General features: G+C 46.0%; 1 protein-coding gene across 1 annotated transcript in view; it reads right to left on the reverse strand.

Annotated features, from left to right (window-relative positions):
* CFAP92 (cilia and flagella associated protein 92 (putative)) overlaps positions 1–16365 on the reverse strand; it is a 73411-nt gene that overhangs the window by 34271 nt on the left and 22775 nt on the right. The window contains exons 6-8 of the mRNA XM_059940614.1: positions 14943–15064; positions 12076–12216; positions 7723–7907 (exon numbers count right to left, since the gene is read on the reverse strand). Coding sequence (XP_059796597.1) covers positions 7723–7907; positions 12076–12216; positions 14943–15064 — 448 coding nt within the window. The remainder of the gene's footprint in view (positions 1–7722; positions 7908–12075; positions 12217–14942; positions 15065–16365) is intronic.

Consider the following 16365-nt stretch of genomic DNA (forward strand, 5'->3'; position numbering starts at 1 on the left):
TATTTATTTTACTATTTCTTTGACCATTGATGCTGAAATTTTATTTTAAAATAATCCTGGGTTGGTAGGGCTCCCAGGTACCTGGCAGAAAAAATTAAGGAAACCTTCTGGAGAAATCCACTTCCAACCTAGGCCTCAAAGAATTCCCACAGAGAAAGTTCCATCGAACATGGGATCATAGTAAAAATCACAAAACTCCTAAGGGAAAAAGGTACCACTAGCAAAAGCAGATGTACAAAGGCACAGGTATTAGGATGATCAGGTACGTAAAATAAATCTATTTGTTCGGTTTTTAAAAATAAAAGTATATCATCAAGATCAAAACTATCGTATTCTATTTACTAGCAATGAAAATTCTAAAACTGAAAATTTTTAAATATCACCTACAACAGCATCAAAACATAAAATGCTTAGGAAGAAATGAAAGATGTGTAAGACCTGTACACTGAAAACTACAAAACATTGCAGAGAGAAATTAAAGAACATCTAAATGAAGAAATATACCATTTTTATGGTTAGGAAAATGCAATTAATTCTAGAGGAATCATAGACATAAACATAAAAGCTAAAATCATACCCCTTCTAGAAGAAAACATAGGGTAGTATCTTCATAAACTTGGGGTGGAAAAAAGATTTATTTGATATGACACAAAAAGCACTAATCATAACAGAAAAAGTTGATAAGATGGACTTCATCAAAGACACTATTAAGAAAATTAAAGTCAAGCTCCAGATGGGCAGAAAATATGTACAATGCATATATATCTGACAAAGGACTTGTATCCACAATATATTAATAAAAAGAATATCTATAAATCAATAATCAAAAAGAAAAATAAAAGAGGAGCTTTCAAATCCGGTTAAACGGAATAAGCACACCCACCCTGCACCTCCCACTGAACACAACAGAAAGCATACTTCAACTAAGAGTCCGCATGCCGCAACTAAGAAGCCCGCATGCCACAACGAAGGTCCCGTGTGCCGCAACTAAGATCCGGCGCAGCCTAAATAAATAAATAAATATTAAAGAAAAAAAAACCCTAGAGAGATGCACGGAGCAGCTTCTGAAAAGTAAAAGGCAGTGGGCAGACTGGAAAAACAGGCCAAACCCAGTGAGTTTCCTGGGTTTTATTCTCTTCCTGCATGTCCCAGACTAGACGCAAAGGAAGCCTGAATCCCAGAATTATGCACCAGGCATGGAGAGACACAGCTCCCTTTCTGTTCCAAGGAACAGGGTGGGGGAACCCTATGAGACAGAGAGAGTGGAAGGAAATCCCCTATTGCTTTTCTCTCCTGGACCTGCCCTCCAGCAAGTTCAAGTTCCCAACCTGTAATCTGTTTGCAGTGGCAGCAGCTGGGCAGGCAACTGAAAATCTGAGTGAGGGGAATCCTCTTTGAACAGATGAACTGTGATACAAACAGTGTATCAAAATGTCCTGTTCCTTGGCTCTCATGCTTGACTGATGGTCACCGAGCTCCTGTTCGTACCAGGCCCCCGGCTGGGTGCCGGGGACGCTGACACCATGGTCCCTTGTGCGGGTGACTTCAGCCCACTGGGGACATGAACTAAACATCAGGTCATGCGGTTTAAGTGGCAGATTGAACACATACATCTGGTTACACCCCTCACCGATCTCCCCTAAAACCACAGGGAATTTTTTTTTAAGACGTAAACATACAAGGACAAGGAGAAGAGAACAGAAGCCAGCATGAGCGCTGGGAAGGTGACAAGCAAGTGGTGCAGACACAGCACAGGCGAGGAGGCCAAATCCCAAGCACGTAATGGAGAAGCTGAGAACCAGCCACATTCTCTGCAAAATCCTCGAAAGACTTAGGAACCGGCAGGACCCAGCATCTCTGGATCTGGGGGTCACAGGGAAGAGCGCAGCAAGGGAACCGTTGCGAGTCCCGAGAAGCCAGCTGGCCCAAGTGCCCACCCCTCCCCTACTGCTTGGCGGGAGGCTGTTAGCTTGTTGTGCAGGCAAATGAATACAGGGTCCTGAGAGCTTCAAAACACCGATGAGAGAGAAAAGAGGAGACCTAAACTAATGGAGAGGCACACTGAATTCAGGGGTTGGAAGGCTCAACACAGTAAGACGTCAGTTCTCCCCAGACTGATCTATGGATTTCATGCAAAGCCAGGCAAAATCCTAGCGCAAGTTTTTGTAGATAGAGACAAGCTGATTCTAAAATTTATATGAAAGGGCAAAGAAACTGGAAGAGCTAACACAATTTTGAAAAAGAAGAATAAAGGATCCAGAAATAGACCTCTACCAGTACGGCCAACTGATTTTTGTCAGAAATGCAAAAGAAATTCAATGACAAAAAAAAAAGTCTTTTCCACAAATGGTGCTGGAACAATTAGTCATGTGTATGCAAAAAAAAAAAAAAAGAACATTAACTTAAACCTTATACATAAATTAACTCAAAATTGATTATAGATCCAAATGTAAAACTATAAACATACAGAAGAAAACCCCTGTCACCAAGGGTTAGGCGAAGAGTTCTTAGATGTGACACAAAAACACAATCCATAGAAGACAAAAATGTATAATTTAGACTTCATCAAAATTAAAATAAGAGAATAAAAAGGCAGACTACAGACTGGGAGAAAATATCTGCAAAGAATATATCCAAAAGAGGACTTGTATCCAGACTACATTTAAAAACTCTCAACTCAACAACAGGAAAACTAAGTACTCAGTTGAGAACTTCTCTGGTGGCGCAGTGGTTAAGAATCCGCCTGCCCATGAAAGGGACACGGGTTCGGGCCCTGGTCCGGGAAGATCCCACATGCGGCGGAGCAACTAAGCCCGTGCACCACGACTACTGAGCCTGCGCTCTGGAACCCGTGAGCCACAGCTACTGAAGCCTATGCTCCGCAACAAGAGAAGCCACCGCAATGAGAAGCCCACGCACTGCAACAAACAGTAGTCCCCACTCGCCGCAACTAGAGAAAGCCCGTGCACAGCAACGAAAACCCAATGCAGCCAAAAATAAATAAATTTATAAAAAAAAAAAAAAGAACTCAGTTGAAATGTGGGCAAAAACTTGAACTGGCACTTCACCAAAGGGGCCATAAAGTGGCAGATAAGCAGACTAAGAGATGCGCCACATCACTCTGCATCAGCGAAATGCATGGTAAACCCCAATGAGATAACACTGCATATTCATTAGAGTGGCCAAAATGAAAAATAAAACACTGGCAATACCAAGTTCTGGGAAGGATAAGGAGCAGCTGGAACCCTCGCACACCTCTGGTGAGAATGCAGCCATACCCTGTCCACAGAGCCCGGGAAGCCCACTTGTGGGCATTTATCCTAAAGAACTGAAGGCTTATGTTCACACAAAAGCACGTACACAGATGTTTTAGCAGCTGTATTCGTAACTGCCCCAAAGCAGAAACAACCTAAACATCCTCCATGGGTTAACGGACAGACAGACTGCGGTTACATCCAGCTGCAGAATACGACTCAGCAGCAAAAAGGGATGAATTCTAGCTTGCAGGAATCTCGCCGGCATCGTGCTGAGTGAAGGAGGCTGTACGTGTTGTTCCCTGCTGGAGCAGAGGTTGTTAGTGTGGATGTTACACAATATATAACCCCATCTGTACGACAATCTTCAAAAGTTAAAACTATCACGACGAACACATGTGCGGTTGCCGGGAGTGTGGGTGGGGAAGATGTGGTCGTAAAGGGCTAGTACAGAAGAGTTTGGGGGCCGCGGTCATAGAGGTGTTCTGTATCCTTACCGTGGTTGTGAGAACACTGACCCACACATGAAGTGAAAGTTACAGAACTGTACACCAAGAGAAAACAGTCGATTCTGTAGGATATTTTTACTTTTCTGCTTGTTATTTTAAAAATTAAAAAACCAGAGGGTCTCTGGAATGAGGGACAGCTGATGGCATTCGGCTCCTATCCAAACCAGATGTATTAGGTGACCAAATGCTCACGGACCATCCAATGCAGACCCCACGTCCTTTTCATCCCTTGGATACCAGACCCTTACCCTCCAGGCAGGCAACTGGGAGAGATCTCCAGAGACCGACCTTGAGGTCTCCCCACCACCAGCCCACCCAGGCCACCGCAGCATGAGGCTCAGAACCCACAAGCCCGCTCAGCACCCAAGGCTGCTTTTGAGGCCCCCACTCTTACCTATGAGCAGCGAACCAGGGGATTAAGACAGATGTGACGATGGAGACCAAACAAACAGAAAAACCAACTTGAGGAAATAAGGACTGTACAAACAGGGACGGCGACCCGCAAAGCAGGAAAACACTGCTGAGTCGGCAGCCCTGGGGCCACCCCCAGATCCGTGATTCTCTAGGAGGACCTCAGGACTCGGCTGTGGTCGGACCCACAGCTGGGCTTCACAAAGGCCAGAGGAGACCAGGCAAAGCCTGCAAAGGGAAAAGGGCTGCGAGGCAAAGCAGGGGGACAGGTGCCATCTCCCCATGGCCTCCTCCTGTGTGTCCCAGGATGCACTGAGCTCCTGCACAACTGACTGTGACAACTCAGGTGACGTACTGTCCACCGGGGAGCTCACTGGAGACCTAGCACCCAGGGTTTTGATTGGGGCTGGTACTAGGCTCCCCCAGCCTGTGTCCCAATACGCCAGGCGCCCTGGAGGAAAGCATGGTCAGCACTGTTGGCAGAAACAGTCAGGCCCAGGAACCACTCTCATCAGAGAAAGATTCAAGTTCCTAGACACCTGCCAAGGGCCAGCCTTTACAGCAGACCTTTTTAAAGATAGTCACCTTGGCAATCTAGATTCAATACAATCCCTATTAAATTACCAATGACACTTTTCACAGAACTAGAACAAAAAATTTTTTAATTTGTATCGAAACACAAAACACCCCAAATAGCCAAACAATCTTGAGAAAGAAAAACGGAGCTGGAGGAATCACACTCCCTGACTTCAGACTATACTACAAAGCTACAGCAATCAAAACAGTATGGTACTGGCACAAAAACAGAAATATAGATCAATGGATCAGGATAGAAGGCCCAGAAATAAACCCATGCACCTATGGTCACCTAATCTGTGACAAAGGAAGCAAGGATATAAAATGGAGAAAAAACAGTCTCTTCAGTAAGTGGTGCTGGAAAAACTGGACAACTACATGTAAAAGAATGAAATTTGAACACTCCTTAACACCATACACAAAAATAAACTCAAAATGGATTAAAGACCTAAATGTAAGACCGGATACTATTAAACTCTTAGAGGAAAACATAGGCAGAACACTCGCTGACATAAATTGCAGCAATATCTTTTTGGATCCACCTCCTAGAGTAATGAAAATGAAAACAAAAAATAAACAAATGGAGCCTAATTAAACTTAAAAGCTTTTGCACAGCAAAGGGAACCAAAAACAAAACAAGAAGACAACCCACAGAATGGGAGAAAATATTTGCAAACAAAAAGACCAACAAAGGATTAATCTCCAAAATATACAAACAGCTCATGCAGCTCAATATCAAAAAAACCAACAACCCAATTAAGAAATGGACAGAAGATGCAAACAGACAATTCTCTAAAGAATACATACAGGGCTTCCCTGGTGGTGCAGTGGTTGAGAATCTGCCTGCCAATACAGGGGACACGGGTTCGAGCCCTGGTCTGGGAAGATCCCACATGCCGTGGAGCAACTAGGCCTGTGAGCCACAACTACCGAGCCTGCGCGTCTGGAGCCTGTGCTCCGCAACAAGAGAGGCCGCGATAGTGAGAGGCCCGCGCACCGTGATGAAGAGTGGCCCCCGCTTGCCACAACTAGAGAAAGCCCTCGCACAGAAATGAAGACCCAACACAGCCATAAAAATAAATAAATAAATAAATAAATAAAATTTTTTTTTAAAAAAAAGAATACATACGGATGGCCAAAAAGCACGTGAAAAGATGTTCAACATCTCTAATTATCAGAGAAATGCAAATCAAAAATACAATGAGGTATCACTTCACACCAGTCAGAATGGCCATCATCAAAAAAATCTGCAAACAATAAATGCTGGAGAGGGTGTGGAGAAAAGGAAACCCTCCTACACTGGTGGTGAGAATATAAATTGGTGCAGCCACTATGGAGAACAGTATGGAAGTTCCTTAAAAAACTAAAAATAAAGCTACCATATGACCCAGCAATCCCACTACTGGGCATATATCTGGAGAAAACCGTACTTCAAAAAGATACATGGGGCTTCCCCGGTGGCACAGTGGTTAGAATCCACCTGCCAATGCAGGGGACATGGGTTCAAGCCGTGGTCCAGGAAGATCTCACATGCCACGGAGCAACTAAGCCCGTGCGCCACAACTACTGAGCCTGTGCTCTAGAGCCCGCAAGCCACAACTACTGAGCCCGCGTGCCACAGCTACTGAAGCCCATGCACCTAGAGCCCATGCTCTGCAACAAGAGATGCCACCGCAATGAGAAGCCTGCGCACTGCAATGAATAACCCCCGCTTGCCGCAACTAGAGAAAAGCCCGCGTGCAGCAATGAAGACCCAATGCAGCCAAAAATAAATAAATAAATAAATTTATATACATAAAAAAAAAAGATACATGTACCCCAGTGTTCACTGCAGCTCTGCTTACAACAGCTAGGACATGGAAGAAACCTAATTGTCCATCGATGGATGGATAATTTATCCAGGAGTGGATAAAGAAGTTGTGGTACATGTACACAATGGAATATTACTCAGCTGTTAAACAGAATGAAATAATGCCATTTGCAGCAACATGGATGGACCTAGAAATTATCCTACTAAGTGAAGTAAGTCAGACAGAGGACAAATATCATACGATATTGCTTATATGTGGAATCTAAAAAAATGGTACAAATGCACTTATTTACAAAACAGAAATAGAGTCACAGATGTAGAAAACAAACTTATGGTTACCAGGGGAGAGGGGGGAGGGATAAATTGGGAGATTGGGATTGATATATACACACCACTATATATAAAATAGATAACTAACAAGGAGCTACTGTATAGCACAAGGAATTCTACTCAATACTGTGTAAGTATCTATATAGGAAAAGAATGTAAAAAGGGTGGATATGTGTATATGTATAACTGATTCACTTTACTGTGTACCTGAAACTAACACAACATTGTAAATCAACTATACTCCAATAAAATTTTTTTTAAAACTGAAGGAAAATGATTTTTTAACCTGGAATTCTATACCCTAACTATCAATCAAGTATAAGGGTAGAATAAGGATATTTTCAGACATAGGAGATCATAAAACAAGTATCTCCCATTAACCTCTTCTCAGAAAGCTACAGGAGGATGTGCTCCAGCAAAATCAAAGAGGAAACAAAGCAAGAGCAAGACACAGAATCCAGGGACAGGGACCCACCAGGAGAGGAACAGGGGACTCCCAAGGTAAACAGCAGCGCCAAACTGGCTGGTTCAAAATCAGTGAGCACTAGGTGAGCACCGCTGCTGGAACAAGGAAGCACAGGGCTCCTCCTGAGCGGAGGGTCGCTACCTGCACCTGAAGAACCCTGTGGTGCAGCAGAGGAGACCTCACACTTGGTACCTCCTGATCCCAGGAACCTAATCTCTTTGCTGTCTGGCTGTGAGATCCTAAATGAGGAAATGGGGTCGATAATCATACTTCTCATGCAGGGCCATTGCGGGTGAGGGGCGACAGGCGATGGGCAGATGGCTGGGAAAAGCAGCTCTCAAACCAGCTGGGCTGGCTCACTCTTACCTCTAGTTCACTGAAGGACACAGACCGTGATGGAAGGCAGGAAACACACTTGACCTCTATGGTTAGGGGGTTTAAGTCCCGCTTTTGCTCTTCAGTCATGAGGGGAACTTCTGTTTTTAGGGTCAAAAAACAATCTAAGACGTTGGCCGACCTCCCACTGCCACGACTCACGACAGTTTGCCATCCTGCGGGGAGATACACGCAGCGTTAGAATGTTACTCAGAACGGCCCCCAGACCAGCACAGAAGGGATCAGGCAACCGGAGAGCCAAAGATAAAACTACACCAAAAAGAGGAAAACTTAAAAAAATAGTAATTGGGAAACACCTACAGGCAGCATGTCTGCACCACTTTTTCAACTGGGGTCCCATAGGTTCTCTAAGAGAATTTCATTTTGTGATTTAATCTTGATCACCTTGTGATATAAGCATTTCCTGGATCATCTAGAGGCTACAATCAGGAACAATGACGCTTGGGTCCCACCCCCAGTCTCATGGGCTTGGTCTGGGCTGTAGCCTCCACACTGGGATTTTTTTAAATCTCTCCAGGTAATTCTAGAACCACCAGACTTGCGCTGCGAGTCCCATAGTTACTGGCCGTATGTGGATATTTATGTTTAAATTAATTAAAATTAAATATAATTTAAAACGCACTTCCTTCGGACTTCCCTGTTGGTCCAGTGGTTAAGACTCCGCGCTTCCACTGCAGGGGGCACAGGTTCAATCCCTGGTTGGGGAACTAAGAGCCCACATGCCACGCAGCATGGCCAAGAAATAAATAAATTAATTAAAAGGCACTCCCTTCATCACGTGAGTCCCACGTCCCACGCTCAGGAGCCATGTGTGGCTATGAGCAGACACGGGACAAGTCCTTCACTACAGAAAGCTCTGGAGCACTTCTCCAGGCACTTCTCTTAGACTAGAACACATTCAGGAACAAATAACACCAGTGTCTGTGTTTGGTGCCCAGCGGTGTCACTTTCACTGTTGTAATCCAGGGAGGGAAGTGTAGGTACTGACATAGAACACAAGTGGTACATTCGAGCCAAATCCAGCCTGGCACACCTCCTGCCGTGACAGTTGTGCAGCAGTGCGACTGCAGAAAAGGGTGGGTGACTTGACTACTGCAGGGCACATGGGCAGCTGTGAGAATACTTTTCTCGCAAAAGGGGCCCATACATTTCACCAGGTGGAGAGACACTGGTGAAGGCCAAAAAAAAAAAAATGCAAAGCTCCAGATTTGCAAGCAGATTTTTCAAACCCTAAATCCGGCTGTTAGGCATCATGTGACCTACAACAAGTTAGAGGCTCTTTGAGGCTCGATTTCGTGGTGTGCAAAATGGACAGAGATACCACCTTTCTTAGGGTTAAGAGGATGAAGAGGGGTTATGTACGGGAAGGTGTCAGGAACACTGCCCTCCTAGCACAGGGTCCGTGCTCAAAAAGACCAGTTCTATTTCTTTCATGATGCTGGTAAACATATTTTTAGGGCATGTGAGAGCCCCATCACTCACACTCAGAAAGAGCAGTTGCTTCCAGAACAAGTCCTGGGCCCGAGGTGTGCACTGTCTGCCTGGGCCATGGGCATCTCCTAGGGACCCCCCACTTCTCCCTGTGACTCTCTTCAATAAACCAACTCATTAAGACCATAGCCAATTCTGATTTGTGTTCTAGAACTTTGCAAGCCTTTTCATAGAAGATTGCCCAGTTTAGAAGGACTCTCTAGTGCAAACATCTACTCATATCATCATTCAGAAATCTCAGGTGATGTCAGCCATGGTCCAGAGTAGGGATCTCAACCTCAGCACTACTGACACTTGAGGACTGATAATTATTCATCATGAGGACCATCCTGTGCATCATGGGACATTCAGCAGTGTCCTACTCCCACTTGTGACACCCAAAGATGTCTCACATAGTGCCAAGTGTCCCCAGGGGCATAAGTGCCCAAGGTGAGAACCACTGTCCCACGTAAGGAACAAGGCAAGGGCGAGTGGCCACCACAAGGTTTGTGCACCTACAGCTGCCAGACTTGAACATGATAGGTCCAGGGATGTCAAGTGATTGTCCAAGGACTCTTGGCCAATAAGCAGCAGAACCAGTGTCGAAACCAGTCCTGCATGGCTAAAAGTGTGGCCTCTCCTCTATGCAGTAAACATAAGAGTTCACTCCAAACACAGAACCTTTCTAGACACTTACTGGCCAACAATATTTACCACTAAGGTATGCAAAGTCTGCGGCCTAATCTTAAATTGAAGATGGGGCTTCCCTGGCGGTGCAGTGGTTGAGAATCCGCCTGCCAGTTCAGGAGACATGGGTTCGAGCCCTGGTCCAGGAAGATCCCACATGCTGCGGAGCAACGAAGCCCGTGCGCCACAACTACTGAGCCTGCGCTCTAGAGTCCGCGAGCCACAACTACTGAACCCACGTGCCACAACTACTGAAGCCCACATGCCTAGAGCCCGTGCTCTGCAACAAGAGAAGCCACTGCAATGAGAGGCCCACTCGCCACACTAGAGAAAACCTGCACACAGCAACGGAGACCCAACGCAGCCAAAAATAAATACAATAAAATAATTTATTTTAAAAAAATTAAATTGAAGATGACTAAAAATAATCATTCTAGTTTTGGAATAATCTTATGCTATTCTATTTTATGGCAAAAAGAAACCTACAATTGGCCTGCTGAGCCACGGCCACTTGCAGTCATGACCACGAGCCGTGGCCTCGGTGCCAGGGAGCAGGGGTCTTTCTGCCCCCCTTGCCGGAGGCCCAGGGCCCTACACGCAGCCCACCCAGATGTCCGGGCGAAGCAGCTGCCACCTCCTCACCAGTAACCGGTCTGAGTTCTGCTGTGTGCAGGGCTCCCCGCTAAGCCGTTTACACACATTATCTCTCGTGATCCTTCCTACAGCCCCCTGGGGTGGGAGTTCTTGTCCCCATTTTACAGATGAGGAAACTGAGACTCAGAGAAAGCAGGCGACCTGCTGGTAAAGGGCTGAGCCAGGATTCAAGTCTGTTTGTCACTCTTGCAATAACTGTCACTGTACAGGGCCATGGCGGCACAGGTTAAAGGGAGGGGAGGCCCAGACACCTCTTGGCTTCACCTGCTGGAAATGGTCACACCTGGCAGACCAGGACCATTCAGTGTCTCCCTACCCTCACAGCAAAGTAAGGAGCAGGTCAGGCAGGTTCCCCGGGGCCCACCCGCCTGGAGCAGCACCGGTTGCTTCTGGGTTCAAGACCAAAGAAGCATGAACCAAAGTCACTGCCCCAGGCGGGGCCACGTGGCCGCTGCGTGAAAGGCCCGGTCCTCCTGGACACGGCTCAGCAGTGGGTAAGAGTCTCTGAAAACTCACTTTGGGTGGAACTAATTTTCAAAACTCCATCTAAGCGTGTGGACAAAAAACTTAATAGTAGTTCCTCAAAACATACCGACATCAACCCAAGCGCTTGTGGGAATAAGGATTTTCCCGGCACCCCCGGCACTGGACTCTGACCCTATGGGGTTTCACTGACCCTCCACGTCTGCCTAAGTTTCTTCAGATAGGCCAGAAGGGGGCACTCGTTCACCCTGATGGCCAAAAACCCCACAGTGAAATAAGTTTGAAATTATTTTCTCTAAAAAGAAAAAGAAGAGGGTTCCCCCCATATTCCTTTTTTAAAACAAAGTCACATAATTTTACCCAAAATATATTCTGAGCCTTCCATTATCTAAACCTATGGACATAATAAATACCTACTTATTATTTATCAAACTTAGTTTATAAGCTGTGATAGATCTTGCAAAGCAAATGAAGCAAACCCCTGTTCTGCCACTGAGCTGTGCGCCCTCAGGTTAAGTTGCTTGACTTCTCTGAGTTTTGATTCCTCCCTGAAAAAATCGTGACAATAATAACCACCCCCCATACCACCAGCACCAGTTCACTGGGAAGATCAGAGTTGGTCGTGAGAAGTAAATGATCGGACATAAATACTGGTTGCCTTTCCTCATTTCCTTTGCTAGACGTCTTTGTAAAAATCTGCAGGAACGCGTTTATACAAAGGAGCATCTTATGTAGCAAACAAAACCGTGACGTTTCTTATTCTCACGTTTGCTTGGACTTTGGAATCAGACCTAGGTTCAAACCCAGGCTTCGCTTACTCGCCGCGTCCTCCTGGCCGACGCGTTTGACCTCGCTGCGCCTCCCCTCGCTGCGCCTCCGTTTCCCGCTCTGTATAGTGGAGACACGTCCACTTGGCGGGGCGGCTGACAGCGCGGGGCAGGGGCTCGGTCACCGCGAGTGTCCTGTGTGCGGGCATTCTAGCCACACGGGACGAGGAGACCGGACGCTGCTGGGAACGGGTGTGGCTACCTGCGAGGAGTGGCATCACCGCCAGCTGCACGGCGAAGGTGCCCTGCTTCCCGTGGCCTGCCAGCCTGGAGTCTGTCTCCACGCGAGATTGCTCCCTCCTCCTCTGGCTTTTCCTCCCTGCGTCTGATTCTTTCCGTTTAACTGTGAAATCAGAGGAAGGGAATAAACGTTAAGAGGAGCCCCTGTGCCAGAGGCTGTATGTGCCTGCTTCACGCGGCAGGGATGCGGAGGGCTCTGGGGGGCTCCCTGGAGGCAGAGTCTGTGCCCCCGCTGTATCCCAGCAACCGGGAGACACATCCCAACGCGGACAGCAGTCGTCGGTTACACGCAGCAGGAAATTACGGGGTCCTGATCCGCCACTCGCCACTACCCAGAGCCAGCTGTGACGACACCAGCGCCACACAATACCCAAGATCTCCTCCCCGTCGGCTTATAACCGCAGTGCAGCGCTGAGGGTTGGGCTTTGAAGCTGGACCACCAAAGGTCTGGAATCAGCTCTCTCCCTCCTGCAGGGAAAGCGCCTTAACCATTCTGAGCCTCGACGCCCCCGTCTGTCGAATGAGGGCAGCACCTGCCTCCTAAGGGCATCGAGAAGAGTTAGTGGGCAAAGGTACATAAGATGCTCAGCTCAGCACCCAGCTTAGATCAAGAAGAAAAAGGAGATGATAAGACACATAAGTGTGGATAACTAAAACCATAAGCTATAGGTTCTGTGACAGAGAGACCAATGCAACAGACCATTGCGGGCAAGCCCAGAAATAGAGCCACACACATAGGGAGACTTAACAGAGGCCGGAGGTGGCGTTTCAAATCAGTGGGAAAAGATGGACCAGTCGATCAATGATACTGACTATCCACCTGGAGGCAAATGAAATTATAGGGCATCTCATGCCGTATGCAAAATGAGTCGCAGACTGAAGGTGGAAAACAAAAACTTCAAAATCGTTAGAAGAATACTTGGGAGACTAGACTGCCATCTGGATGAGGAAGGGCCTCTTAAGTGTTACCCAGAGTACAAACTGGACGGGAAGAGGTGAATACCTGGGGTACACAACAAGACACCCTACATGAAGGGAAAGGGTAAGATACAGACCCCAGCCTGTGATGTTTACAGTGCCTGAAACTATGCAGAGTTATTCAAAAGACCTTTAAAAAAAAAGGCTTGGGGATCAACAAGAAAAAAAATCTAAACCCAACAGAACAACATAAATGAAGAAATGGGAATAGGCAAATGACCTAAGTGCTGACCAGATAAGCATTCTAGATACTCTCAATCCCAGTAATCAGGAACTGGGCCCCTGACTATGCAAGGGTGACATGGAGGAGAAGCGGGAAATCTCGGGGCTGCTGTCAGGAGGGCAAAGAGATAAAACTGGGACCGTAAACCTGCAGCATCCCCTGAGCGGTCACGGCGCATTTCCTACGCCCGTGACCCCGCCGGGCATGCGCCCTAGACCCTCCTACACGTGCGCTGGAGCCCTGCGCAAGGACGGTCACTGTCGCAGCGCTGGTGACAGCAGGAAACTGGTGACTATTCAAACACCCCTCAGCGGGGCCTGCAGGGATGAAGGGGGCACTAGCCGACAGGGCACTTTACAGAAGGTAGAAGAAGGGGCTGGACTAAGATGTACTGACACCAATAAATCTCAGAAATAAAGTCGAGAGAAAGAGCAAGTTGCTGTTAAATACACATGCGTGAAGTCATTTCTGTAACTCACGAAACCAAAAATCACTACAATGTTGTGTGAACGTGTGAGAAAGGGGGGGGGGGGTTACCCCGATTTCTAGGCGAGGGTGGCTGTACGCTTCTCAAAAGCACGGGAAGCCAAGCGTGCGTAAACTGTATCTGTAGCCTCTTATTTCTTTAAAAAAAAAAAAAAACAGAAAAGAAAGAAAGAAAGAAAAGAAAAAAGGAACAAGAAAGAAATAAAGGAAATATGGCAAAATATTAATACCTAAATTGTGGGTACATTGTACATTTTTCTGTGTACTTCTCTCTACTTCAAAAAAAAAAAGCATGGCTTGAAAACCTCATTAAAATGCTCAAAGAACATTAAAAGGGACTGAGGCTGTTTAACCTGGAAAGAGAAAAGTCGGAAGGAGTTGCAAGGTGTTCCTAGTCTTTTAGGGCCTGAAAAACAGGACTGACGTTACTCCCCTACATCTCCCACGCCAATGAGAAGCCTGACTCCAGAAGCTTCAGGTTTGGACTAGAACCGGGAAAAGCGGATTGACTGAGGGCTAAGGAAACGATGTGCAGCAGTTACAGCTCAAAGAATGGGAAACGGGAAGCAAGTGCCCTGGCTCTAGAATTTTCCACCTCATACTGGAAACACAACCGCTTGCTGAGGAGATCTAGGCCAAGAACGAGGAGGTAGACTCAGGGACCGGAGGGTCCTTGCTGGGAGTCGGACAGTCAGATCACATGCTTTCAGGAGTGCCATTTCCCTCATTCCACCATAAGAAGCAAACGGCTTCTCATCTTCCAAAGAGAGACTCTCCACCCTGGTACATCTCACATACCCACCCTACACAGCATCTATCACATAGAAGTGTAATTATTTACCTGGAAGTCTCTGGTCAATATTAGAGATTTTCATGTTTCCCATACACACAACACCATGGACCAGGAGCACAGAAATATTGGTGGAGTGGGAAAGGATGGGATGGGATGGGATGGGATGGGATGGGATGGGATGGATGGACGGATGAGGTGAGATGGACCGGGTAAGTTAAAATTGCATGTAGTAGTTTTTACTTTTGAATAATATTTGAATCTTATTGAAGTACCATGAATTTGAAATATTTCATAATTCTTTTCCAGGTCTAGTTATACTATAAATTTCCAAAGTCCCATCCTAACTTACTTTGAAATTTTTGCTTTTCCAACAATTTTGTTAAGCTGCTAAATGATGGCCTCTCAATTAACTCCTTCATCTCCACCGTGGTTGCCCCTCCCAAAGAAATGACTGGTCTTGAAATACCACATCTAGAAAATTCACAAAGAGAAAAATAAATGAAAGTGAGAAAAATCAGGGACCAGATCTAAGAATCTATTTACTGGACAGCGTGTATGCAGATTTTTAAAAATATAACATTGCATCCCTCTAACCCAGTGCTTCTCAAATTTCAACATGCATATGAATCACTGAATAAAATGCAGATTGTGGTTCAGCAAGCCTGGGGTGGCCCTGAGATTCCCATTTCTAACAAGCTCCCAGTCATGCTGAGGCTGCCAGTCTGCAGACAAACTTGCATTATCAATTATGATGGAAAAATTAATATATTTTATAAAAAGCAACTGAAACGCTAAAATATTCAGGAATTCTTTTACAGGAATTATCCACAACATCTATAGGAAGAAAAAAAAAGCAACCCTATTAAAAGTCATAAAGGAGGAGCTGAATTAGGTGAAAAGATACACCATGATCATGGATGGGAGAACTTTGAAATGTAAAAATGTCAATTCTCTACCCTGAGAAAACCATAATTCAAAAAGAGTCATGTACCACTCCCTCCCATCAGGAAACTTGCACAAGCCTCTTAGATTGCCTTATGCACCAGAGGGCTGACAGCAGAAGCAAGAAGAACTACAATCCTGCAGCCTGTAGAACAAAAACCATATTCACAGAAAGACAGACAAGATGAAAAGGCAGAGGGCTATGTACCAGATGAAGGAACAACTAAATGAAGTGGAGATAGGCAACCTTTCAGAAAAAGAATTCAGAATCATGATAGTGAAGATGATCCAGGACCCCAGAAAAAGAATGGAGGCAAAGGTTGAGAAGATGCAAGAAATGTTTAACAAAGACCTAGAAGCATTAAAGAACAAACAAACAGAGATGAACAATACAATAACTGAAATGAAAAATACACTAGAAGGAATCAATAGCAGAATACCTGAGGCAGAAGAACAGATAAGTGACCTGGAAGGCAGAATGGTGGAATTAACTGCTGCGGAACAGAATAAAGAAAAAAGAATGAAAAGAAATGAAGACAGCTGAGCTTCCCTGGTGGTGGAGTGGTTAAGAATCTGCCTGCCAATTCAGGGGACACAGGTTCGAGCCCTGGTCTGGGAAGATCCCACATGCTGTGGAGCGACTAAGCCTGTGAGCCACAACTACTGAGCCTGCGCGTCTGGAGCCTGTGCTCCACAACGGGAGAGGCCGCGATGGTGAGAGGCCTGCGCACCGCGATGAAGAGTGGCCCCCGCTTGCCACAACTGGAGAAAGCCCTCGCACAGAAACGAAGACCCAACACAGCCAAAAATAAACATAAATAAATAAATTT

The sequence above is a fragment of the Balaenoptera ricei genome, chromosome 11 (assembly GCF_028023285.1).
Source record: "Balaenoptera ricei isolate mBalRic1 chromosome 11, mBalRic1.hap2, whole genome shotgun sequence".
NCBI classification, from domain to species: domain Eukaryota; kingdom Metazoa; phylum Chordata; class Mammalia; order Artiodactyla; family Balaenopteridae; genus Balaenoptera; species Balaenoptera ricei.